The 27,056-nt window shown below is 44.9% G+C and overlaps 1 protein-coding gene across 8 annotated transcripts in view; it reads left to right on the forward strand.

The window, feature by feature from the left end:
* The window catches only part of LOC136379840 (kalirin), a 635,535-nt gene that overhangs the window by 284,881 nt on the left and 323,598 nt on the right, over window positions 1-27,056 (forward strand). For all 8 annotated transcript variants that reach the window (XR_010746806.1, XM_066347435.1, XM_066347437.1 and 5 more), the window contains exon 6: window positions 2,086-2,208. Coding sequence is in view for 7 of the 8 variants with exons in the window: in XM_066347435.1 (XP_066203532.1) it covers window positions 2,086-2,208 (123 nt within the window). In the remaining variant the exon portion in view is untranslated. The remainder of the gene's footprint in view (window positions 1-2,085; window positions 2,209-27,056) is intronic.

Below are 27,056 nucleotides of genomic sequence, written 5' to 3' on the forward strand. Positions count from 1 at the left end.
GAGGAGATAGACCATACTGGCATTTATCTTGATCGATTGTTTTGTTTTTATTTTCTTAGTTGCGATTTTAATCAAGTCATTTGTCAAGTTGGACTAATATTGTATCTGAGTCTCTCTCTGCACTCCACACTGGCCTTTAAGTTACTTCAACTCAAGAACCACATTTCAGTCATTTTGCATTTTGTTGCCTTAGACAGTGCCTAGCACACAGTGAGTATCCCTTAGAATGTTGGTTGAATGTAACTGAAACAGTAAATTCACTTCTCTGTTCAAAAGGGACCAGTGAGTGTGGCTGCAGTTGTGCTTCCCAGAAAACCGGTGTGGCTTTGCGGCGTCTCAGCTCCTGTGCTCCGCCTCTGCGCCTGCGCTGCGGGCCACGGCCGTCCCAGACTGGAGAGGGACCGTTCCCGGGACAGGGTGCTCTTCTCCGGAGATTTCACACCTCTCCTGGCTGTATCACGTGACTGATCTGGGCAGAAAGTGACAGAAAAGCCAACTTAAATAGGCTTGAATAATAAAGAGAATTTCTTGACTCGGGTACTAAGGAAGTCCGGAGACAAGGTGGAGATCAGGAAGGCTCTGTCAGCGTGCTGCCTGTGTTTCCTGCCATTAATTTGGCTGCATCCTCTTTCTGCCCGTTGGCTTCGCCCTCAGGTGGTCAGCAGAGGGGCTGTAGCAATGTGGGGCTCAGGGTCACAATTCCAGCAAACCTCCCCTTGTGTTTTATTGTACTGAATTGGATAACAGTCCTAGTTTTAAGCAAATCCCATTGACCAGGAGTGGGGAGAACAGCTGTGTTAGGCTGCTCACTGGTTTCCTGGCTGCAAGCACTTTGCACGATCAGTGTGTGAGCACGTGGCAGAAAGCCACATGTGTGTCTCTGTGAAAAGCTATGAGTGCTTCCCCCCAGTAGTGACTCTCCCAGATCGCTCTACCACCAATGCAAGCTGCGGTTCCCTGACTCCCCCAGTAGTGACTCTCCCAGATCGCTCTACCACCAATGCAAGCTGCGGTTCCCTGACTCCCTCAGTAGTGACTCTCCCAGATCGCTCTACCACCAATGCAAGCTGCGGTTCCCTGACTCCCCCAGTAGTGACTCTCCCAGATCGCTCTACCACCAATGCAAGCTGCGGTTCCCTGACTCCCTCAGTTGCCACCTGAGGGGCGGGTTTCCTGATCCCTTGCCCTCCACTGCAAAAGTGGTTTTCCTTTGTCTATTCACTTTCCCATCTCTGCGAGCCTCCACTAAACGGGTAATGGCCTGACACTTTCCTGCTCTGCAGTTCTTATACTGTCTGCTTGAATCCAGTGTGAACCTTCCCGGCCTTGGCCACCAGCATTACACTGGGAAATGTTATTCATTGATTGGCTTCAATCTGGTGTCTTGAAGAGGGATAACCCTTAAGTGCTCAGGGCTCCTCTGGAGCTGGAGCTGGGGCTCTGGTCATCAACCTTTAAAGCATGTGCGCTGCCTGAGAGAAACCTAAATGGTTCCAGGGGAAAGTGGCTCAGCACCCACTGTGCCACTCAGTACTTACGCTACCTGTAAACTCTCTGGTTCCTGATGGGTTAGAGCTGAAACCACAGACTTCTGAGTCCAGGTTGCTACCAGAGACTTGATTCAGTTCAGAGTCAATATAACAGAGTATGTGGTTGGTCACTGTGTACGTGGCTTGTTACTATGCCCTGTTGCTTTTAACAAGGCCTTTCTCCTCTATTGGGGCAGTAGGGAATAGACTAAGTCTCCCAGCGTGTCCCCTATCACCTGTCCCTAAAGCATGCATGGGGCCCTTTTGAGGCTTTCTAAAAGCTTTTACGAAGGGGAAGAACCTAAGGATAGTAACTAGTTTTCACCTGCATCTCCCTCATTCTCTTAGGCTCTGTAGAGACACACAGAAGTCCTTTGGCTACATGTGGGTGCTCTCCTGGAAAAGCAAGCTGTGGACCACCCTACTCTGAGAGTGAGGACTTGTTCTCACTGGGAACCAGTGGAAGGCTTATCTTTTTTTTTCTGTAGCCCTGAACCTTTTGCACTGTTGGTCCCACGACCTTTCTGATTACTCTGTATGACCTTGTCCCCTCTAGATGTTCGACTGGATAAGCCACAACAAGGAGTTGTTCCTCCAGAGCCATACGGAGATTGGAGTCAGCTACCAGCACGCTCTAGACCTCCAGACGCAGCACAATCACTTTGCCATGAACTCCATGGTGAGTAGGGGACCAGCTCTCAGCTCTGCCCCTGGGGGCAGGAGAGTGGTGAGGGCAGGGGACTGGGGAGAGGATGAGAAGGGGCCGGAACAGACTTCCACCCGAGTAAGAATGAAGAACTCCAAACCTGGGGATCCTTTAGCATCCTGTTTGCCAGTGTGGGGACATGTGCAGGACATGTGGCCAGCCAGCTGTTCTGGAGTAGACGGTGGCCCCATTTCTGCCTCTGTGCTTCGATTTCTTCGTCTGTAAAATGGAAATAATAATAGCTACCTTACAGAGTTGTTGTAAGGATTCGATGAGTTAATTGTAAGGTGGTTGGAGCTGTGCCTGCAGCAAGTTATTAGTAACTATTGGTATTATGATGAAGAGGAGGAGGATTGTGTAGAAGTCTAGTTCACATAACATCTGTGATCTCTCATAAAACTGACACTTTTAGGATACTATTTTTTCCATGTTATTGCTCCAAGACTTCATTTCAAAATCTTGCCTGCCCCTTGAACCTATTTATTGTATTTGAAAGACCTGCAACCTAAGTGTGCCTCTGCCTCCCCTCTGCCAGCTCTTCCTACTTTTACTATCGATCCAAAAGAACAGCTTCACCGTTCCCTGTATATCTGAGCACTACAGACACCTTATCATTTCGGCCGGTGATGCTGATAGGGGAGCAAGTGCTAGAAAAACATAAACGTAGGGGATCACAGAGTCCAGGAAGGAAGACAATTTCATTTTCTACCAGGTTGTTTTAAATGTGCTTCACACAGAACTTAATGTATCAAAGAAGAAATAACTCTGGCCTCAGGTTGTTCCATGTCCAGTTGGGGAGATAACGCGGACAGTCAGGTGCAGCTTGACACACACCATACTCGAGAGATGCAGGGTTAACTGCGAGCCTTAGCCCTGGCCGGTTGGCTCAGTAGTGGAGCGTCGGCCTGGCGTGCAGGAGTCCCGGGTTCGATTCCTGGCCAGGGCACACAGGAGAAGCGCCCATCTGCTTCTCCACCCCTCCCCCTCTCCTTCCTCTCTGTCTCTCTCTTCCCCTCCTGCAGCCAAGGCTCCACTGGAGCAAAGTTTGCCCAGGCGCTGAGGATGGCTCTGTGGCCTCTGCCTCAGGCGCTAGAATGGCTCTTGTTGTGGCAGAGCGACGCACCAGATGGGCAGAGCATCGCCCCTTGGTGGGTGTGCCAGGTGGATCCCGGTTGGGCGCATGTGGGAGTCTGTCTGACTGCCTCTCCGTTTCCAGCTTCGGAAAAATACAAAAAAACCCAAAACAAAACAAAACAAAAAAAACTGCGAGCCTTGAAAGCTCAGTGGTTTAAGACAACAAGGGTTTGTTTCTTGCTCTTACCACCTGCCCATCGCTGGCTGATGGCAGCACTGCTCATCACGGTCACTTGGGGGCCCAGGCTGAGGGCAGCCACCGTTGCCTCACCAGATGAAGCATGTAGCCAAAGCACACGCTGCCTCTGGAACCATCCACCTGGAAGTGACACATGTCCCTTTCACTCATATTTCATTAGCCAACACCAGTCTCACAGCCACATCTCACTTCGTGGTCGAAGTGGACGGGCCTAGCACACGTCGGGGAGGAGAGAGTTGGGTGTTTGTAAAGAGTCCTAAGACTAGCACAGGGAGTCATTGCAGGATATGAGGTAGAGATGAACATCATGAGATTTGCACAGACAGGTAACTCAGGCTGCAAATAGAAGGTTGTGAGCCCAGGCAGGGAAAACCTCTCCATTGATTTTGTTATCAATTTTGGCCACAACCGTCTTGTGTCTTCATCTAAATGTAAAGACTCATTGCCTCCCCACTAGTCTCCTATCATTAAGTCTCATCCGTAGCTCCCTTTAGTCACAGAGGAGCAAGGCAATTGATCACAGGTGATTAAGACCATGACCTCAAATCTAGTTAAGTTTGATTATCTGTGTACCTTGTGGATGTCCCCTGATGAATTTTACAAATTCTGTGCCAGACTCTTTGAGTCACCCAACTGCTTAGCCCTAAGGCAGATGAACTCATTTTAATAAGAAGCAAAGACAAACATAATTAGGGAGGTAAGTCTGTCACCAAGCCCCACAAAACAATGAACTACACAGCTAAATAGAAAGAGCCTTTGGCTTTGAATTTTCTGCATCACTGTGTCGCTGTTAATATGGATAACTGAGAAGTAGGGGCACATCAAAAACCTTTCCTCTGACAAATTTACTTTTGAAGTCTCTATATTTAGGACAGAAATTAGAGAGAAAAATTTACCGAAGGGAAGCATCTTCTGGAGCTGGGAGGGAAGGAAGATGGGATTTAATATGCAACAGCCAGTTAGCCTATTCCAGCCCAGCTCGGAATCTCCCCCCTGCCTGTGGCTGGCTGCACGGGGAGCCGCAGCCCGCAGGCCGGGTCCCTCTGGCTGCAGGGCCGGGAAGGGGAAGGGAAGTCCCGGGGTGGTTTGATCAGATCCTGGGCACTTGTGCTTTAGGAACACATCCTGTGCTTCTGTTACCTGGGAGGTTTACAGGTTTGTTATTAAAAGGAACTTCCACAAGAGAGGTATCGGCATCTCAACAGGTGAAAGGGCAGAATTACAGACTCCTTTTCTCTGGCCTGAGTGATGGATGTTGCTGCCAAGAAACAGATGAATAATACAGCCGCTTCTGCTGGAGCCCAGTGACCATAGGAAGGATCAGTTCCTCAGGGGAAGTGAGAATGTGGACTGTTCTGTAAATTCAGTAGGCATTTCTGTTTCTGTTCTTGGAAGTTATGCACACACCTATACACACAGCCACATGTCTTTCCAAGTAAAGGTACATACAGGTAGCATACTTTGTTTTGGGCTACCGGTAAGCTCTGTTGTGTTGAATACCGTTTTATAACTGAAATAAGCCAGTGATATCTTACCTTTTGGGAAGGTCACAGACCCGTTTGAAATCTAATGAAGGTGGTGGGTCTTCTTCCAAGCCCCACAAAACAATGAACTACATAGCTAAATAGAAAGAGCCTTCCCAGAGGAATGTATATTTTTAGATAATTCCAGGGAATTCACAGGAATCTTAAAGCCTATTCATCAACCTCCCCATTTTAAGATCCCAAGAACCTAAAGACTTTATACATATATTCCACAAATAATTGAGGATCAGCCATTGTGCTGGATGTTGGGCAGAGAGAGGTGAACAAAAGAGAGATGGTCTATTTCATGGAGGTTCCAGTGGGGAGACATGTTAAATACGTAATCTAATATAAAAATATAATTAAAACCAATACATTTTATATTGGGAGAGTAAGGGATGCTATGATAGAGTTTAACAAAGGAGGCTCAGTTCAAGGGAGGGGAGGTCAGGAGTATTTTTCAATCCTAATCAGTACTAATTTGCTCATTGCTCATTCCTGTGATCTGTGAATTAACTATATAATGTACCAAAGACCCTATAATTTAAAGATGCCCTAGGAATACTTTCTGTAAGTGAAAGTTTATCATTTATCAGTTTACTAAGGTTTATTTTGATGTGTCTGATCTTATATATTGGTTAAAGACCCAGCTGTGCCTGACCAGGTGGTGGCGCAGTGGATAGAGTGTCGGACTGGGATGCGGAAGGACCCAGGTTCGAGACCCCGAGGTCGCCAGCTCGAGTGCGGGCTCATCTGGCTTGAGCAAAGAGTTCACCAGCTTAGACCCAAGGTCGCTGGATCCAGCGGGGGGTTACTCGGTCTGCTGAAGGCCCAAGGTCAAGGCACATATGAGAAAGCAATCAATGAACAACTAAGAAGTCGCAATGCGCAACGAGAAACTGATGATTGATGCTTCTCATCTCTCTCCGTTCCTGTCTGTCTGTCCCTGTCTATCTCTGCCTCTGTAAAAAAAAAAAAAAAAAAAAAAAAAAAAAAAAAAAAAAAAAAAAAAAAAAAGACCCAGCTGTAGCTAAGGTGACAATTTCTGAAAAATAATCACATATCACTAAAACACAAAGGAAAAATGAGAAATGTCCTAAGTTTTACTCATGAATTGGTACCAGTAAAGGCTATCAATTATTAACATGTCAAGAATGTGGGAGTGATACCCTACTGAGTATGATATGTGAGCAACTCTGAAAGAAAAAGGTTAAAATTGGTTGATTTTTGGCTTTTTGTCTACCTTATTTTTTGCATTTCCCACTAACGAATCCTATTCTTTTGATCTATAAAAAATAAATAATGATAATAACCCACCTACTAAACCCAGTAGGAAAGTATTCTCTGGCTTCTTATGGTGCCTCAGAAAGCCAGGTTTCTTGATTCCCTGGGGCCCTCCTCTTTTTAATTATGCCTTCTGTTGTAGAAGCCTTCAGCACAAATTCTCCTTCTTCTGAGTGTGGCCTTATCCTCTGATTGGAGTGCGGGCAGATGGAAGTCAGTTCAGGTCGTCATATGCAACAGAACACTCACTTAGCCACGCGGTTCTGGTTCTTAATGAAAAAGACACAGTAGTACATACGAACATAACATAGCCTTATTTACAATTTTAATTAGCCGGTTCTTTGGGACAAAATTAATTGCTAGTGGTTTCTGTCTAGAATTTTAAAATGTGAAATAACATTCATTTTCTATTATGACAATGATGAGGATTCACACTAGTGATAGCCATGTGCAGCTGGCTGGTCAGAGTCCTCTCTGCTGTGGCAGGCTTAATAGCAGCTCTAATCCTATCAATTTCTCACCAGAGGCACATATTTCCACTTGAAGGGGTAAATCAGACCAATTGCCACAAAGCCTGTGGTGCTCTCTCTGTTTTGAGAGATGCTTACAAAGGGTGGTACCAAGGAAAAGTCAGACCTGGTGCAAGAGAAAGAAAGATTCTGAGGCAGGTTTCCTGTCCCCAATCTGAAAAGCTTTGCTCTGGGGTCCTGTGCCATCTTTGATCCTTGGAAGCCCTAAAAGGTGACTCTGAAGCACTTCTCACCCCCGAGCAGTCAGCACTTCCTATAATGACACTGTTTCTACAGTATGGTGTGTAAACGCAGACATGCACATATGCAATCGTGCTGTTAAGGTAGCCAGTATCTGATCCTGCCATAGTTGCAAAGCCGCATTGTAAACACAGAACCCATTAAAAAAAGAAGATATCAATCTTATCTGGTCTAGGTTAGTCTCTTTAGTGTAATTATTTTCCAAAGAATCATGTAGTGAGCTTGCTAAAAATGCAGATTGCCTTTTGGCTTCCAACCTAGTCCTAGAAAATTGTAATTTCTGGAGGATGGGGCCCCAGGAACCTAAATTGTTAACAAGTTTCTCGGGTGATTTATATGCATATCAGGGTGAGAGAACTGTTGTTCTGTGGGTATCTGTATAAAACAGTCACTAAAGTAAAGCATCAGAAGTTCTGAGAGACAAGCTACTAGAATCTAGCAGGACAGCATGAGGAGTTCCACAGACCGGCTTGCCACTGAAACTGGTGAAAATTATTTAAAAATATTTAAAGTCCCTGAAAATGGTCCCAAATGCATACAGCAAGTGAAGGAACCTTTATTCAAGAAAATCTACTAAATCTCAATAAGAACAATCTGAGTCTGTGGTATTTGAGTCAAGACCCATTCTCTCCTTCTCTCCTCCCAGCTCAATACCATGGAAATTCCACTCTAGACGGTTGCAATCAAGGGCACAGGGCTTCCTTTCTCCCCAAGCTTCCAATTGAAGGATTGTCCCAATGAGGCATTTCTTATCCTGCACCAAGCTACCCGGTGTCACAGCTAAGTTCCGGGTGGGTGTGGCCAAGAGCTAGGAACTCCTTCTGCCTAGCTTCCGCTCATGGAACAGGTGCTCTACCATGGGTGCAACACTGCTGAGGGCTCCAGGGCCCCAGCTGCCATTGCCCCAGCCTGTAATATAGAGCAGTCATTTTCAATTGCCAGTACACGGACTGGTGCTGGTCCACCAGAAATATGGTGCCAGTCCATCAAAGAATTAACCATCCTGATGTTGCAACAGTGGTTGAAAAGCACTGATGTAGAGCTATGCTGGGAGGGACAAGCCAAGAAGAGCTGAGGCTACTCACTCCCCTCCACTGAGTGCTCAAGTATCACTCAGGGAAGCACACCATTTCCCTAATGCCAGTTCCAGAGCCATGGCTGAGAGATTTTTGCCTGGGGGTAGAAACAAACTGTAGTACAGAGAGTGCCAGTTTTTTTCCAAAGCAACAGACTTCATTTCCAACAGAGTGGAGTTCAAACCAACAGCACCCTCAAAATGCCCTTAGGGAAGCTCTGGTGAAAGGTATTTGGCAGAAGATTGGTAGAATCATTGGAGATATAGGATAAATGGTAGGCCTGCTAGTTTCCAGAGAGAACTGAGGAAAGAGACCTCCTGATACCAGAACAAATTTCAAGCACTAACCTCAGAAACTGTCCCTTCAAAGGAGTCCAAATTTGATTGGATAAGTCTGTGAAGGAATTTGTGCCCCAGGACATTGTTGAAAACAATAATCAGCTGGAAATTAGTGGAATTTAACAGTTGAGTGTGGTCAAAGGAAGAGAAAGCTAAAGAGAGGACTACGGATATGACTTCATGCCAGGGTGCCTGTGACTTACCCAAGACTGTGCCCTGAGGAGAAACATCAGAGGCTTCACCGTGGGGGCTGAGCGGGAATAGTCCATTGTAACAAGCCAGCCAGTTGCTAAACAAATAAGCAGGAAAATAACGAACCCCAGAAGTGGGACCAGTAACCAGAGTTTCTACAATATGGTACCTAACATGTCTAGTTTCCAACAAGAATTATAAGACATGCAAAGAAACAGAAAAGTATAACCAGGGTGGGCGGACAGAGGAAACAGAGAAAAAACACTGGAGAAAGCAGACAAAGAAACTGCCCACGAGAGCCACTGGATGCCAGACTTAACAAAGACACCAAAGTAGCCGTTATAAATGTTTTGTTTTAAACTAAACTAAAGGAATTTATGATTGAAGAAGTAAAGGAAGGTATGATGACAATATCTTATCTAACAGATAATATCAGTAAAAATGGTAGAAACGATGAAAAACAATCAAAAGGAAAAATGCAATCACTGAAAAATGAAAAATCTACTAGAGGAGCTCAACAGTAGGTTTGAACTGGCAGAAGAAAGAATTAGCAACCTTTAAAATAGATTAGTAGAAACTACTCAATCTGAAGAACAGAAAGAAACTAGAATAAGGAGAAATGAACAGAGCCTAAAAATGTGGGACACCATTAAAGGTATTATCATCTGTATAATAGCATTATCAGCAGGAGGGGAGAGAAAGAGACAGGAACAGAAAAAATATTAAAAGAAATAATGGCTGAAATCTTCCAAATAAATTTAAAAACATTAATCATTGTAGCTGGGAAATTAAGGAATTCCAAGTTGGATAAATTCAAAGAGATCCATAAACAGACACATAATACTAAACATACTGAAAGCCAAAGACGGAAAAAATCTTGCAGGCAGCAAGAGAAGAGTAATTTGTCACAGGGAATCCCAGTAAGATTAATAGCTGATTCCTCACCAGAAACAGGGAAGCCCAGGAGGAAATAGGATAATATATTCAAAGTGCCTGAAGGAGAAAACTGTTAGCTGAGAGTCCTGTAATACAACACAGCTTCTTTCAAAAATGAGGTGAAATATATTCCCAGATAAACAAATACGGTGAAAATTTGTTGCTAGAAGACACACCTTATAAGAAATAATAAAAGAGGGCCCTGGCCGGTTGGCTCAGCGGTAGAGCGTCAGCCTAGCGTGCGGAGGACCTGGGTTCAATTCCCGGCCAGGGCACACAGGAGAAGTGCCCATTTGCTTCTCCACCCCTCCACCGCGCTTTCCTCTCTGTCTCTCTTTTCCCCTCCCGCAGCCAAGGCTCCATTGGAGCAAAGATGGCCCGGGCGCTGGGATGGCTCCTTGGCCTCTGCCCCAGGCGCTAGAGTGGCTCTGGTCGCAACATGGCGACGCCCAGGATGGGCAGAGCATCGCCCCATGGTGGGCGTGTGTTGGGCGGATAAAATGTATTATGCTCACTTTGTTAAAGATAACACGAGGAGGCAGTCGCCCAGGTGATATGTGTGTTGGGGTGGGCTAAAGGCAGGCAGAATCCTTGTAGGCTTGGTTTTGGGATTAAGCCTTTCCTACCCTTTTTGGTGTAAGGTGGTACAATCCTATCATGCCTCAGAGAAGTGACTTTGTATTAAGAGACTTCCCTGTTATGTATATTGGATTAAGGGTTTGGATTTCTACACTATAAAATGGGGACGGAACGAGAGTTTGCGCTTGGTTCCTGAGGTTAGCATGAGAGAGCGGAGAGAGTAGAGCCAGCAGCTAAAGGAGGCCATGTGGAGGAGGCCAGGAGAAGCAGCCAAGATGGCGGAGTGCTGAGTGAGATGCCAGTTTGTGTAGAGTTTGTATCTGGGATAAGGAAGGAGATGGGGAACTGAGGAGAAGAAGGCTGGTGAGCTAGAAACCTTTGATTCTAGGAAACTCGGATAAGTCAGTGGCTTTGTGAGCACTGAGTGTGACTGGGTTTTGGAGCCCAGTGTGTATTTTTACTTGCCCGCCGGGTGCAAGGTAGGATTAAAGGCTATGGCCCATCAGTTTTTGGCTCCGCTGTTTCTTTACCGACTGTCCGAATCCAATGCGAACCTGCATGGGCCGGGCTGCTGTGACAGTGGCCCTGGATACTGGCTTTACAGCGTGCCAGGTGGATCCCGGTCAGGCACATGCGGGAGTCTGTCTGACTGTCTCTCCCGGTTTCCAGCTTCAGAAAAATGCAAAAAAAAAAAAAAAAAGAAATAATAAAAGAAGTTTTTTAGGATGAAAACAAATGAGCCCAGAAAGTAATTTGAATTTATACAAAAAGACAAAGAGCACCAGTAAGGTTATTATTTAACTATAAAAAACAACATAAAGCAAATTTCTTTTTTCTTCTCTTACCGGATTTAAAAATTCATTGTATAGAATATACTATTGGGTCTATAACATATAGAAATATATTTGTTAGTGTTGGTCAAATCAGTTTATAAATATGATATATAGGTTTGCTGGCTTATAGTTTGCATTGGGTGTGGGGGACAGGCTGTAAGCAGGCAAGGTGGTTATAGCCTAAGGCTTAGTTTTAAGACTAAGCTTTTCCCCACACCCTTGACTGATTGCATGATGTAGGGTAATGCACTCTAATGAGGAATCCCATTATTCCTCAGATAAGTGACTTTGTATTAGAGCAGGGGTCCCCAAACTATGGCCCATGGGCCACATGAGGCCCCCTGAGGCCATTAACCGGCCCCTGCTGCACTTCCAGAAGGGGCACCTCTTTCTTTTTTTTTTTTTTTTTTGTATTTTTCTGAAGCTGGAAACGGGGAGAGACAGTCAGACAGACTCCCGCATGCGCCCCACCGGGATCCACCCGGCACGCCCACCAGGGGCGACGCTCTGCCCACCAGGGGGCGATGCTCTGCCCCTCCGGGGCGTCGCTCTGCGGCAACCAGAGCCACTCTAGCGCCTGGGGCAGAGGCCAAGGAGCCATCCCAGCACCCGGGCCATCTTTGCTCCAATGGAGCCTTGGCTGCGGGAGGGGAAGAGAGAGACAGAGAGGAAGGAGGGGGGGGGGAGAAGCAAATGGGCGCTTCTCCTGTGTGCCCTGGCCGGGAATCGAACCCGGGTCCCCCGCACACCAGGCCGACGCCCTGGGGCACCTCTTTCATTGGTGGTCAATGAGAGGAGCACATTGACTGTAAGGCCAGTATCTAAGGCCAGGGCCACTATCACAGCAGCCCGGCCCATGCAAGTTCGCATTGGATTCGGACAGTCGGTAAAGAAACAATGGAGCCACAAACTGGTGGGCCATAGTCTTTAATTCTAGCTTGCACCCGGCGGGCAAGTAAAAAACACACACTAATATCACCTGGGCGACGGCCTCACGTGGGCAGCGCCATTTTTAACAAAGTGAGCATAATACATTTTATTTGCCCAACAATCCACCCCTATGCTCACTATACCACCGGCATCCCTGTGCAAGGAAATTAGGCACATTACACAAATTACAACATGGCAAATTATACAATTTCAACAATTACAAAGGTACACTTCACCAGTCTCTGAGCACTTTGCTCAAAGCGCAAAATGTCCTCAGCCTATGGGAAAAGCTTCCTGGGGCAGGGGAGTGCTTCCAGCAAAGCAACCCCCCACCCCCATCAGGGTATTTTACATTGTCCAAAATCCATAATCCGTAAGTCATCCAACAAAGGAGCCAATGCCCACTCTGGTCGTATTCCAGGAAATCAGTCCAAGCACATGGGGCGTCAGCCACCCCCCTCATTCCTGCCATCCTGGCAGGTCTTACACTGTCCCAAAGAGGAGCACATGGCAATGGCAGTCAGCATTTTCATCTTGGCTCTGAAGAGCATGATAACGTCCATCCTATGTCCCCAAAATCGCAGACCCACCAGGAGCATAGTAAGAACTCCTTGCTTCTGGGCTCTCACCTTCTGGAGACTGCGTATCACAACTCCAGCCCAATTCTGCTCATCCTCCAAAAAGGACCTGAAAACACCAGCTCCCACTGCTGGGCTCGCAGCCCCGGGCCCGGCCTCAGCCCAGGCCTCAGCTTCAGCCTCAGCCTCAGCCCCGGCCTCCTGCCGCTGCTGGCTCTCCACAACATCCAGGGCAATCTGCAACTCACGAACCTGTGAATCCTCCTCCAGCGTTTGCTCCATTTCCAGGTGAATCTCGCAAACCTGGTCGGCCTCCTCCTCCAGCGCTTCCTCCAGCTCCAGGGTCAGCATCGGTTTCTCCTGCATTTGCTCCAGCTCCTTCCACTGCTCGGTTTGCAGGTCCCGGGCAGCCTCTTCCACAGAGCTCTCGGTTTCCTCATGCATGGCTGTAAAAGTCAGCCAGCCTACAATCCCCAAAAGGACAGCCATGGGGAACTCTAACACTAGCCAGTCCTCTACTCCACCACTCAAAGGCTCCTTGCTGATCTGTATCGAATCCTGCCACAGACTACGCCAAATGTAAGGCCAGAGCCAGTATCTAAGGCCAGGGCCACTATCACAGCAGCCCGGCCCATGCGGGTTCGCATTGGATTCAGACAGTCGGTAAAGAAACAACGGAGCCACAAACTGGTGGGCCATAGTCTTTAATCCTAGCTTGCACCCGGCGGGCAAGTAAAAAACACACACTAATATCACCTGGGCGACGGCCTCACGTGGGCAGCGCCATTTTTAACAAAGTGAGCATAATACATTTTATCTGCCCAACATTGACCATCTCATTAGCCAAAAGCAGGCCCATAGTTCCCATTGAAATACTGGTCAGTTTGTTGATTTAAATTTACTTGTACTTTATTTTAAATATTGTATTTGTTCCCATTTTGTTTTTTTACTTTAAAATAAGATATGTACAGTGTGCATAGGGATTTGTTTATAGTTTTTTTTATAGTCCGGCCCTCCAACGGTCTGAGGGACAGTGAACTGGCCCCCTGAGTAAAAAGTTTGGGGACCCCTGTATTAGAGACTTCCCTATTTGTATATTGGATTAAAGGTTTTGAATCTACACTATAAAGTGGGGCAGGCCCGGAGCTTGCTCTCTTGGTTCCTGAGATTAGCATTAGAGAGCAGATCAGAGAAAGGCCACGTGGAGGAGGCTAGGAGAAGCAGCCAAGATGGTGGAGTGCTGAGGGAGAAGCCAGTTTGTGCAGAGTTTGTGCAGGGAGAAGGAAGGAGATGGGGAACAGAGATGAATAAGTCTGGTGAGCTAGAAACCTTTGATTCTAGGAAACTCGGATAAGTCAGTAGCTTTGTGAGCACTGAATGAGTGGGTCTTGGAGCCCAGTGTGTGTCTTTACTTGCCCGCCGGGTGCAAGCTAGGATTAAAGGTGATGACCCATCGGTTTTTGGCTTCGTTTTTTCTTTACCGACTGTCCAAATCCAATGTGAACCTGCATGGGCCAGGCGGCTGTGATGGTGGCTGTGGATACTGGCTTCACAGTTAGTAACAGCACAAAGAAGGTGAATGAGAGCAAAGCTGTATTGAACTAATATAACGTTGTATGCTAACTTGAGTCTACAGAACAAATGAAAAAACCCAGAAATAATAAATAAGGTGTAAAGCCAGTTGCTGCGGCCACCATCACAGCTGCCTGGCCCATGCAGGTTCACATTGGATTCGGACAGACGGTAATGAAACAATGGAGCCAAGAACTGATGGGCCATCATCTTTAATCCTAGCTTGCACCCGGCGGGCAAGTAAAGACACACACTGGGCTCCAAGACTCACTCATTCAGTGCTCACAAAGCTACTGACTTATCCGAGTTTCCTAGAATCAAAGGTTTCTAGCTCAACAGACTTATTCACCTCTGTTCCCCATCTCCTTCCTTCTCCCTGCACAAACTCTGCACAAACTGGCTTCTCACTCAGCACTCCACCATCTTGGCTGCTTCTCCTGGCCTCCTCCACGTGGCCTTTATCTGTTCTCCTTTCTCTGATCTCTCTTCTAATGCTAATCTCAGCAACTGAGAGAGAGCAAGCTCCCAGTCTGCCCCACTTTATAGTGTAGAAATCCAGACTTTTAATCCAATATACAAAATAGGGAAATCTCTAATACAAAGTCACTTATCTGAGGCATGATGGGATTGTACCACCTCACATCAAAAAGGGTGAGAAAGGCTTAGTCCTAAAACCAAGCCTTAGGCCATAAGAATCCTGCCTGCTTATAGCCTGCCCCCCCCCCAATACAAACTATAAGCGAGCAAACATATATATCATATTTAAAAACTTATTTGACCAACATAAGGAAAATATAACAAAAGCTATAAAAAATGTATTTCCTGTTTTCTTGTATCAACTGCTTTAAAAGACACAAAATTATAAAAAGTGATAATTATATAGATGTAATATATAATAACAATGTCACAAAAAGTGAGAAAAGGGAATAAAGCTATGTAGAAGTAACATTTTTATCTCTCACTGGAATTAAGTTAGTACACATCTGAAACTGATTCTGATAAGATGTTCATGGTAAGCCCTAGAGCTATAGCTAAGAAAAAAACAAATACATAATGTAAAAATCCAGTAGAGATAGTAAAATGCTATATTATAAAATATTTACTTAATGAAAAAGAAAGCAGGAAAGGTGGAAATAGAAGTATGAAAAAGACATAACATAAGGAAAAAAATTAAATGGCAGATATAAATCCAACAATGTCAATAATAAAATTAAATGTGAAAGGATTAAGCAATCATCTAGTCAAAGGTAGAGACTTTTAGATTGAATAAAAGGGTAAGATCTAATTCTATAATGTCTACAGGAGAAACAATTTAGATTTAAAAATTATAATAGATTGAAAATGAAAGGATAGAAAAATATGTATTATGGAAACAACAACCACAAGAAAGCCAGAGTGGCTACACATATAACAGAATTTTAAATAGATTTTAAAACAATGTTACTGGAGAAAAAGAAGGATATTTTGTAATAATAAAAGGGTTATTTTTTAGGAATAGCAACAATTATAAATATATACTACCTAACAACACCAAAATACATGAAGCAAATGTGACAGAAATGGAGAAATACAATTCAAAAATGATAAAAAAAAAAAGTCTTCAATGCACCACTTTAAAAATGGGTAGAATAACTAAGCAGAACAACAAGAAAACAGAAGACTTGAACAAAGGAATAGAAGATTCTAAAACAAATAGTTGTAAATACCTGTATTAAAAAAGAAAAATATCTCAAAGTACTTAGGTAGCCTTCCATATGAAAGCCTTCGGAAACAGAAGAGGAAAGTAAATCTAAAGCATGTGGAAGAAAGGAGATTGAAACTTGAAAAACAGAGATGAAGTACTCAATATAGAAACTGAAACCTGAGGTAACAAGTTTAGCTAATAGAACAAGCCAGATTGAGGAAAGAATCAGTGACATCAGAGACAGGCAACTAGAGATGCTACAGAGAGAAGAGGAAAGAGACTTATAAATTTAAAAAACTGAGAGAGCTCTACAAGAATTGTATGACTCCATCAGAAAGAGCAGTATAAAAATAACGGTATATCAGAAGAAGAAGAGAGGGAGAAAGGAATGGAGAGCCTATTTATTATTATTATTATTATTATTTTATTTATTTATTTTTTTACAGGGACAGAGAGAGAGTCAGAGAGAGGGATAGACAGGGACAGACAGGAATGGAAAGAGATAAAAAGCATCAATCATCAGTTTTTTGTTGCGAGACCTTCATTGTTCATTGACTGCTTTCTCATATGTGCCTTGCCCACGGGCCTTCAGCAGACCGAGTAACCCCTTGCTCGAGCCAGCGACCTTGGGTCCAAGCTGGTGAGCTTTTGCTCAAACCAGATGAGCCCACGCTCAAGCTGGCGACCTCGGGGTCTCGAACCTGGGTCCTCTTCATCTCAATCTATCCACTGCCTGGTCAGGCTGGAGAGCCTATTTAAACAATTGATGAGAATTTTCCAAGCCTATAGAAAGAGTTAAAGACTTGAATCCAAGAAAAAAACAGAATGCTGCGTTACTTCAACCCAAACAGACGTACTCCAAGGCACATTGTAATAATATTGTCAAAAATCGATGACAAAGAAAGGCAGCTAGGGAAAAGGAGAACATAACATTTAAAAGAAGATCCTTTAAGGTTATCATCAGATTTCTCAGCAGGAACTGTATAAGCCAGAAGAGTGGACGCAAACATTCAAAGTACTGAAAGACAGGAATTACCAGCCAAGAGTACTGAATCCATCAAAGTACTCCTTCAAATATGAAGGAAAAATAGAAACTTATACAGACATACAGAAACTGAGGGAATTTATCACCAGAAACCCCCCACTGCAGGAAATACTCAAGGGGGTTATTTGACCAGACACAAAGAACAAAACAAATCAAACTACAAGTAACAGCTCCAACAAGGTCACAATAAAAACAAGGATAATCTGTGACAGAAATTACATAAAAGGGGAGAAGATAAAGATCTGCAGTAGCAATGGAGGATGGAGTGCAGAAACACTCATAAGACAAAGGTCTGGTGTACATACGAACATTTTTCTCTTAATGACCTAATGGTAACCATCCACGAAAAACACACTATTGAAAAACACAGCTTAAAAAAAGAAGAAACGGGAAAGAAGTATGGAACACCACCAAACAAAAACAACTGACATAAACAGAAAAGAATCAAATAAGACACAGAGCTACCAGAAAACAAAACAAAATGGCTATAGGAAATCCTCAAGTGTCAATAATTACCCTAAATGTAAATGGACTGAACTCACCCATAAAGAGGCACAGAGTAGCAGATTGGATCAAAAAGTCAAACCCAACCATGTGCTGCCTTCAAGAGACACATCTAAGCTGCAAGGACAAAAGTAGACCCAAAGTGAAAGATTGGAAAACGATTTTCCAAGCAAATAATATCCAAAGAAAAGCAAGTGTAGCCATACTTATATCTGACAATGCTGACTTCAAGACAACAATGATAACCAGAGACAAAAACGGACATTTCTTAATGATAAAGGGGACATTGTATCAAGAAGACAAAACACTTCTTAATGTATATGCAGTAAACCAGGAAGCACCAAAATATATAAGACATCTACTAACTGATCTAAAAATAGAAACAGACAAAAACACAATCATACTTGGAGATTTCAACACACCACTGATGGCTTTAGATAGATCATCCAAACAGAAAATCAATAAAGAAATATTGACCTTACAGCCAACTAAATGGCAGATGATATTTGCAAACAACAGCTCTGATATGGGGTTAATATCCAAAATTTATAAGTAACTCACAAAGCTCAGCAACAAACAAGCAAACAATGCAATTAAAAAATGGAGAAAGGACCTGAACAGACACTTTTCCCAAGAAGGCATACAAATAGCCAACAGATATTTGAAAAGTTGCTCATTTTCACTAGTTTAGAGAAATGCAAATCAAAACTACAATGAGATACCACTTCATACCTGTTAAATTGGCTATTATCAACAGGACAGGTAATAACGATTATTAGAAAAGCTATGGAGAAGAAGGAACCCTCATTCACTGTTGTTGGGAATGCAAATTTGTACAACCACTATGGAAGAAGTATGGTGTTTCCTCAGAAAATTAAGAATTTATGACCCAGCAATCCCTCTACTGGGTATCTACCCCCAAAACTCGAAAACATTGGTACGTAAAGACACATGCACCCCCATGTTCACTGCAGCATTATTCACAGTGGCCAAGACATGGAAACAACCAAAGTGTCCCTCGATAGAGGATTGGATAAAGAAGATGAAGAAATGATGACAATTGCCATTTACGACGACATGGATGGACCTGGAAAACACTATGCTGAGTAAAATAAGTAAATCAGAAAAAGCTAAGAACTGTATGATTTCACACATAGGTAGGATACAAAACTGAGACTCATGGACATAGATGAAAGTGAAGTGGTTACCAGAAGGAGGGAGACATGGGGGAGGGGGACAGAGAGGGGGTAAGGGTGGGTGTAAAGAGGGACAAATATAAGGTGACAAAAAATGATTTGAGCCCTGGCCGGTTGGCTCAGCGGTAGAGCGTCGGCCTAGCGTGCGGAGGACCCGGGTTCGATTCCCGGCCAGGGCACATAGGAGAAGCGTTTGCTTCTCCACCCCTCCGCCGCGCTTTCCTCTCTGTCTCTCTCTTCCCCTCCCGCAGCCAAGGCTCCATTGGAGCAAAGATGGCCCGGGCGCTGGGCATGGCTCTGTGGCCTCTGCCTCAGGCGCTAGAGTGGCTCTGGTCGCAATATGGCGACGCCCAGGATGGGCAGAGCATCGCCCCCTGGGGGGCAGAGCACCGCCCCTGGTGGGCGTGCCGGGTGGATCCCGGTCGGGCGCATGCGGGAGTCTGTCTGACTATCTCTCCCTGTTTCCAGCTTCAGAAAAATGAAAAAAAAAAAAAAAATAAAGAAAAAAAAAAAAAAAAAAAAAATGATTTGACTTTGGGTGATGAGTATACAACATAATAGTCCAAATACTATAGAAATGTTTACCTGAAACCTATGTACTCTTATTAATCAATGTCATCCTGTTAATGTTAATTTTCTAAATAAAATTTTTAAGAAAGAGAAACCTTCCATTTATAAAATAATTGAATAAAATAATTGGGAAAGAATTTCAAAAGAAGTATAAAACTTGTACTGTGAAAACTACAAAACATTTTTGAAAGAAATTGAAGACCTAAGTAAAGGGGAAAACATTTCATCTTCATGAATTAGAAGACAATTTTTTTTTTTTTTGTATTTTTCTGAAGCTGGAAATGGGGAGAGACAGTCAGACAGACTCCCGCATGCGCCCGACCGGGATCCACCCGGCACTCCCACCAGGGGCGAAGCTCTGCCCACCAGGGGGCGATGCTCTGCCCCTCCGGGGTGTCACTCTTTTGCGACCAGAGCCACTCCAGTGCCTGGGGCAGAGGCCAAGGAGCTATCCCCAGCACCCGGGCCATCTTTGCTCCAATGGAGCCTTGGCTGCGGGAGGGGAAGAGAGAGACAGAGAGGAAGGAGAGGGGGAGGGGTGGAGAAGCAGATGGACGCTTCTCCTGTGTGCCCTGGCTGGGAATCGAACCCGGGACTTCTGCACGCCAGGCCGACGCTCTACCACTGAGCCAACCGGCAAGGGCCTAGAAGACAATATTTTTAGTGGCAATATTCCCCATACTGATCTACAGACATATCTCTATCAGAATTCCAGCTGGCTTCTTTGTAGAAACTAACAGGCTGATTCTAAAATTTGTGTGAAATTACAAGGAACCCAGAATAGCCAAAACAATCTTTAAAAAGATCAAAGTTGAAGGGCTCATATTTCCTGATTTTGAAACTTACCACAAAGCAACAATAATCAAGCCAGTGTGGAACTGGCATTAAGTGTAAACATATAGATCAGTGGAATAGAATTGAGAATCTGTAAATAAGCCCATGTGTCTGTGGTCAGCTGATTTTGACAGGGTACCAAAACCATTCAATACGGAAAAGAAGCGTTTTATAACATATGGTGCCAGGACAACTGGATAGCCACTTATAAAATAATGAAATTGGATTTTATGTCACACTAAATTAGAACATCAAGACTCACTGGTATTTCAAGTTGTTTTCATGAGCCTGTTACAAGGCAAGGGCTAAAAGATATGCTGGCAGTTTCCATTTTATCTTTCGGGTCCTGACTATGCCAATTTAATTAAAAGTCACCATGTCTATAAAAATAGATAAATTAGACTTTCAAAATTAAAATCTTTTGTGCTTCAAAAGATATAATCGAGAAAGAACACAACCAAGAGAATGAAAGAAAATACTTACAGAATATTTATCGAGAGATAAATACTTTTATTTACAAGCCTTGTATCTAGAATATAACAAAGAGCTCTTATAACTCAATTACAGAAGGACAACCCAATTTAAAAATGAATAGAGGATCTGAATAGGGTCTCCAAAGAATATATACCGTGGTCAATAAGAGCATGAAAAGATGTTAATCATCAAGGAAGTCAAAACCAAAATGTGGTACCATTTTATATCCATTGGTATGGCTATCATAAAAATGTCAGATAGGCCTGACCTGTGGTGGCGCAGTGGGATAAAGCGTCGACCTGGAACACTGAGGTCGCCGGTTCCAAACCTTGGGCTTGCCTGGTCAAGGCACATATGGGAGTTGATGCTTCCTGCTCCTCCCCCTTCTCTCTCTCTCTCTGTCTCTCTGTCTCTCTCTCTCTCTCACTCCTCTCTCTCTAAAAAAATCAATAAATAAAATATTAAAAAAAAAAATGTCAGATAATAACAAATGTTGGTGAGGAGGTTGAGAAGTTGGAACCCTCATACATTGCTTGAGGGAGTATAACATGGGATGGCCACCCAGGAATACAATCTGACATTTCCTCAAACAGTTAAACGTTGAGTTACCCTGTGACCCAGTGATTCAATTCTAAGTACGTGCCCAAGAGAAAAGAAAAAAAAAAAAGTATACACAGAATGTCCTCACATTGTACACAAATATCTATGGCAGTGGTCCCCAAACTACGGTCCGCAGGACACATGTGGCCCCCTGAGGCCATTTATCCGGCCCCCGCTGCACTTCCGGAAGGGGCACCTCTTTCATTGGTGGTCAATGAAAGGAGCACATTGACCATCTCATTAGCCAAAAGCAGGCCCATAGTTCCCATTGCAATACTGGTCAGTTTCTTGATTTAAATTTACTTGTTTTTTATTTTAAATATTGTATTTGTTCCCATTTTGTTTTTTTACTTTAAAATAAGATATGTGCAGTGTGCATAGGGATTTGTTCATAGTTTTTTTTATAGTCCGGCCCTCCAACGGTCTGAGGGACAGTGAACTGGCCCCCTGTGTAAAAAAGTTTGGGGACCCCTGATCTATGGCAACATTTTTTCATAATAACTAAAAGGTGGAAACAACCCAAATGTACATCAGCTGTTGAATGGATAAACAAAATGTGGTATATCTGTATAATGGACTTTTGTTTGGCCATAGAGAGAAATGAAGTGCTGATACATGCTATAACATAGATGACTCTTGAAAACATTTTACTAAGTAAATGAAAGAAGTCAGTCATGAAAGACCACATAGTTATATGATTTTTATATAAAAATCCAGAATAGCCTGACCAGACAGTGGCACAGTGGATAGAGCATTGGACTGGGATGTGGAGGACCCAGGTTCAAAACCCCGAGGTCACCAGCTTGAGCACAGGCTCATCTGGTTTGAGCAAGGCTCACCAGCTTGGACCCAAGGTCTCTGGCTTGAACAAGGAGTCACTCACTCTGCTGTAGCCCCCCGGTCAAGGCACATATGAGAAAGTAATCCATGAACAACTAAGGTGCTGCAATGAAGAATTGATGTTTCTCATCTCTCTCCCTTCCTGTCTGTCTGTCCCTATCTGTCCCTCTCTCTGTCTCTGTCACATACAAAAAAAACAAAAACAAAACCCAGAATAGACAAACCTATAGAGACAAAAAGTAGATCAGTTGTTGCTTAGGGTTCAGATGGATGGGGGTAGGGGGACAGTAGCAAAAGGGCACAAGGTCACATAGCTGTATACTTAAAATACTGTTATACGATAAACCATCGAGTTGTATATTTTAAATGGGCGAATTGTATGGTATATGGTATATCTCAATAAAACTATTAAAAAGGAGAAAAAGACAGCCAGAAAGGGAATGTTTCTAAGTGAGTTCCCACTAGTTTTAAGATACCCCCTTCTTAATGGTTAAAGTGACCATGACAGAGTGTGGACACCCACCCTGGCGCTGGTAGCGAAGCTGAGGTTGGAGAATCGGGTGTACCACTTGGCATTCACTCATTGGTGTATTCAACAGACTTTGCCATCTGTCTTCTCTGTGCCCTTTGCTCTACAATGAGAACAGCCAGATTCATAACACCCAAGGCTGTCTTCCAGGACCTTGCTGTTTAGCCGGCCTCAGTATCACGTGCCTAAGGCAAAAAGAATTTTCCCACTAGGATGTCAGCTCCTAAGGGCAAAGCTTTATCTGTTTTATTCATACCTGCATCCCAGGACCTATAACAATGCCTGACACCTAGCAGGTTCCTAATAAATGTTGCTGAATGAATAAGGATATTAAGCATGCCACAGCAGTCTCTCAGCAACCTGTAGCAGAGTTTTGGCAGCACAGACACAGAACTGGAAAGGCAGGGCCTTCACCTCTGACGGAGCCCTATGGGATGCGAGTCCAGCAGCAGCTGAGCAGCCGATGATCGCCAGCAATGGTTTCCATCAGAGAGGGCCTGACCAAAGTGCCAGGTGATGCACCCTCAAGTCCCAGCACTGTGGGACTAGGTGATCTTCCAAGTTCCACCTGACCCGAGTACCTTTGTGTCTGAGTTCCTAATCCTAAAGATGGCAGTAAAGCCTCTGCCAGGTGTCCCTCCCTGACAAGAATGAATGTGATACCATGTTGGCTGTTAACACTGGGATTCCTAAGGCAGCCCTTCTAGGGAAACCTGCCCTTGGAAAACACTGCATGTACCACCAGCCAGACCTATTCTTGTTAATCAAGTTGAACAGCATGCCGTGTTTGTATCTCCACACACAGCCTTGTGGGTGGAACTTCCCTTTTCTTCCAACTCAGTGGGAGGATTAGGTTTTATTTTCTGATCTCAGGATCCATTTACAATCCTTGTTCTTGGCACCATCATCAGTGCTAAACTTGTCCTAAGGAGGGAAGAATGTGCTTTGGTTAAGCCTGGTGACACTGGTGCACGTGTCTAAGGCAGTGGTCCTTCACCCTGGCTGCCCACTAGAGTCACCTGCAGAGCTTTGAAAAAACACTGCCTGCGGACCCCACTGCCTGAGCCTTTGACTTAACTGTGCTGGGGGTGGGAGGTGGAGCCAGGACATCTGAGCGAGGTTGAGAAACAGATTGAGAGTCACTGGTCCAGAGTGAAGAAAATAAGCCAAGGGACAGTTGCCCTGGGGACAAGCTCTGAAGCTACTGGATAATTAGCTTGTGGAAACAGAGGTGAGGACTTCCCTTCGAGGTCAGGAGTATCCAGGGAGGAAGTATCTGTCTTTCCCCTGTGTTCCTTGTTCCCTCCCCCAACCTCTCTTGATGCCCCGTTAACCTTTACCCACTTGTCTATCCTCAGCCATGTTTTGGGGGTTGGTCCCTAATATAACGGGAAACATAGGGAAGCTTCTTGGTTTAGGCAGAGGCTTTTTCAGCTTCGGTCTGGTGCACAATGCTGGCTTCTCTGAGCCGATCAGCAGGGCTTGGCTGACCACTCCGATTGATTTCTGACTCATAGCCCGCACTGGCCTGGTTCAGCCTCCTCCTTTGATCATACACCGCCCCTCCCCCAAGCCCTAGATTCCCTCACTCCCAGTTCTCTGGCCACAGCACTGGTACCTCTTTTCTGGCTTCAGACCACTGCTGTCTGGGGCCTTCTGTCAGCACGTTCCTTGCCCTTGGGATTGACCGTGTCCTTCGGGTGTGTATCCCCTGACCTTGTAGCTCAGTTTCCCCACATGCTTTACAGACGCACATGCAGCCAGTGTCTGCTCTCCACCATCTGCAGCCACCAAGGAGTTAATTTGTCTGAAATTCAGCCAAAGCTGACTCATGCCTCTTCTTTGAGGTCTCCTGGAGCTGAATGAAAGGCATGAGATGGTCTATGAAACCTAGCATGTCAGATGAGATAACAAACATGAAAGGGCTTAAACTGTAAAGCACAACACAGATATGAAGTGTTGATAATAACGAGCAGCACCATTGCATATGCCATTCTGGACTGTGGGTGCTAGCCAGCCAGGAGTACCAGCTGAGGGGCGGAGTCTGCCCAAGGACATGCAGGGAAGAACTTTCTAAATCAGGACATTCGAGAACTGAGAGGTCAGGACGAATGGGGAAGGGAGCCGCACTTTAAAGCAGAAGTCAGAGTTCACTACATTGCCAGAGGCCCAGAAATAAGGAAAAACTAAAAGGATTCCCATTAGCAAGTCCTTTTGGTTCTACCCTCAATATATCCAGAATCTGGCCACTTGTTACCACCTCCACTGCCCCCACGGAGCAGTCAGCTCCTGCCTGGACTGTAGAAGTAGCCCCTACCTGGTCTGCCTGCTGCCACCTTTGTTCCTTACACGACATCCTCAACACAACAGCCTGAGTGATCCTACCAAAACTGAAATATATCCTATCATCCTGCATTCTAAATGTTTTAATGCCTTCCTATTCTTAGGATAAAAGCTGAAGTCCCTTACCACAATTAACAAGGCTCTGCTTGGTCTGGACCTCAGTTACCTCTGGAACCTCAACCTCTACTACCTACTCATCCATTCTAGTCACTCTGGGCATCTCGTTGTTTTGTTGTTGTTGTTTTTTGGTTTTGGGGTTTTTTTTTTTTTGTATTTTTCTGAAGCTGGAAACTGGGAGGCAGTCAGACAGACTCCCGCATGCGCCCGACTGGGATCCACCCGGCACGCCCACCAGGGGGCGATGCTGTGCCCATCCGGGGCATCGCTCTGTTGCAACCAGAGCCACTCTAGCGCCTGAGGCAGAGGCCACAGAGCCATCCTCAGCGCCCGGGCAAACTCTGCTCCAGTGGAGCCTTGGCTGCAGGAGTGGAAGAGAGAGACAGAGAGGAAGGAGAGGGGGAGGGATGGAGAAGCAGATGGGCGCTTTTCCTGTGTGCACTGGCCGGGAATCGAACCTGGGACTTCTGCATGCCGCCAGGCCGACGTTCTACCACTGGGCCAACCAGCCAGGGCACATCTCGTTGTTTTTAAACCCTCTATGGTCATTCTTGCTCTGTAGTCTTTGTCCTTGCTGTTCCCTCTACCTGGAACATCTTCCTACCTGTTCACCTTCTCAGGTGTGCTATTCCAGACTTCAGATGTCAGTCTGCCCTGACTTCTCTCTCTTAAGCAGTGCTTCCCAACACTGTCATGATTTATGTTCATGTGTTTTATACAGCACTGAAATAATAATATGTAATAAATGTTAATTTATTCTCTGACTCCTTTACTAAAATGTAAGCTTCACAAACATAGGAATTTTGTCTTTCTTGTTCCCTGCTTGCATAGTGCCTGACATTGCTGAATGAATAGGTGAATAAACAAATAGGATTGAGATTTGAGACTCTAGTATTAAGGTAAGAAGATAGTCCTTAGCCATAGTACTTAGCTTTCCTGTGGTTCTGTGGAAACAGGGACCTGCTTGTTCCCCAGTGGGGCTGGTTTACGGACAGAGAGCATTGCTCCAAGAAGGGAGAAGACAGAGAAGTCACCTGCCAGGTCCGTGCCCACTCTGGAACAGGGCTGTTCTGGGAATTCCAAGGGCAAGTCAGGGGCTCCAATGGGAGGCCTCGGAGATGTAGAGATATTTATTGAATTCTCTCTCCAGGGGACATGTTTCTCTCACATATGAGTCTCTTTAATCTTTGGGAGAAACGAAGACATTTCTCTTCTCTCTTCTCCCTTGAAGGACTTCCTTGGCCAGCCCAGCTGCTTTCATGCTCATGGCAAAGTGAAACAGCATGGTGTGAAAGCCCAGGCGCTCCGAGCTCACGGTGGCTCTCCATTTCCTGCCTAGCTTTGCGGTCATCAGCAAGTTATTTCACTACTGCATCTGTAAACGGGGAGCAGCGACTGTGCCTTTGCCAGGGATGTTGTAAGGATGTGATGTGATCGTGCGTTTCAGGCACAACATTTGGCATGGTGTTATGCTTGGCGAATGTTCAGTTGTTGTTATTGTCAGGGTTGGGAGTACTAGAAGAAATAGTTCTCCTTGCTCAGGGGAAGCTCCTCTGGGTTCCCATCTATAGAGCTTCTCAGACGAAAGTACAGATGTATCACCTGGGACAGTCTTGTTAAAATGCAGATTCTGATTCAGGGTGTTAGAACGGAGCCTGTGATTCTGCATTTCTAACCAGTTCCCAGGTAATACTGATGCTACAGACCGAGCTCTAAATAGCTGGTCCTACGAGACAAAGGGCTGAGGGAATGAAATAGTGGTGAGTGCATTTTCTTGAAGTCTTATAGCCTTGGATTTCAACCATAAAGGCAGCCTGAAATTACTACATTGTAACTCAGAGAGCTGCATTGTTCCCATCCACTCTCTCCGCTAGTGTCCCTGAATCAGGTTCCCGCTGCCCACACCCCTCCCTATCATATCAGTCCTGCAGTGATACCCACCCCTCCAAGGAAGTTTCACTCAGAACCGAGAAAGAAGGGAGAGTGGGGCTGGCTTCCTTTTCATTTAAATCTGTTCCTGGGTTTCCCTGGCCCTCGGACATATGGCCAGGCGCTTGTTTTCATGGCTGCTTAATGGTCTGTAAAGCAATTGCTGGAAGAAACATGGCTCCAGCCAGCCAGGTGAAAGGGACAGAGGGATT

This window comes from Saccopteryx leptura, chromosome 8 (genome assembly GCF_036850995.1).
Source record: "Saccopteryx leptura isolate mSacLep1 chromosome 8, mSacLep1_pri_phased_curated, whole genome shotgun sequence".
In the NCBI taxonomy this organism is placed as follows: Eukaryota; Metazoa; Chordata; class Mammalia; order Chiroptera; family Emballonuridae; genus Saccopteryx; species Saccopteryx leptura.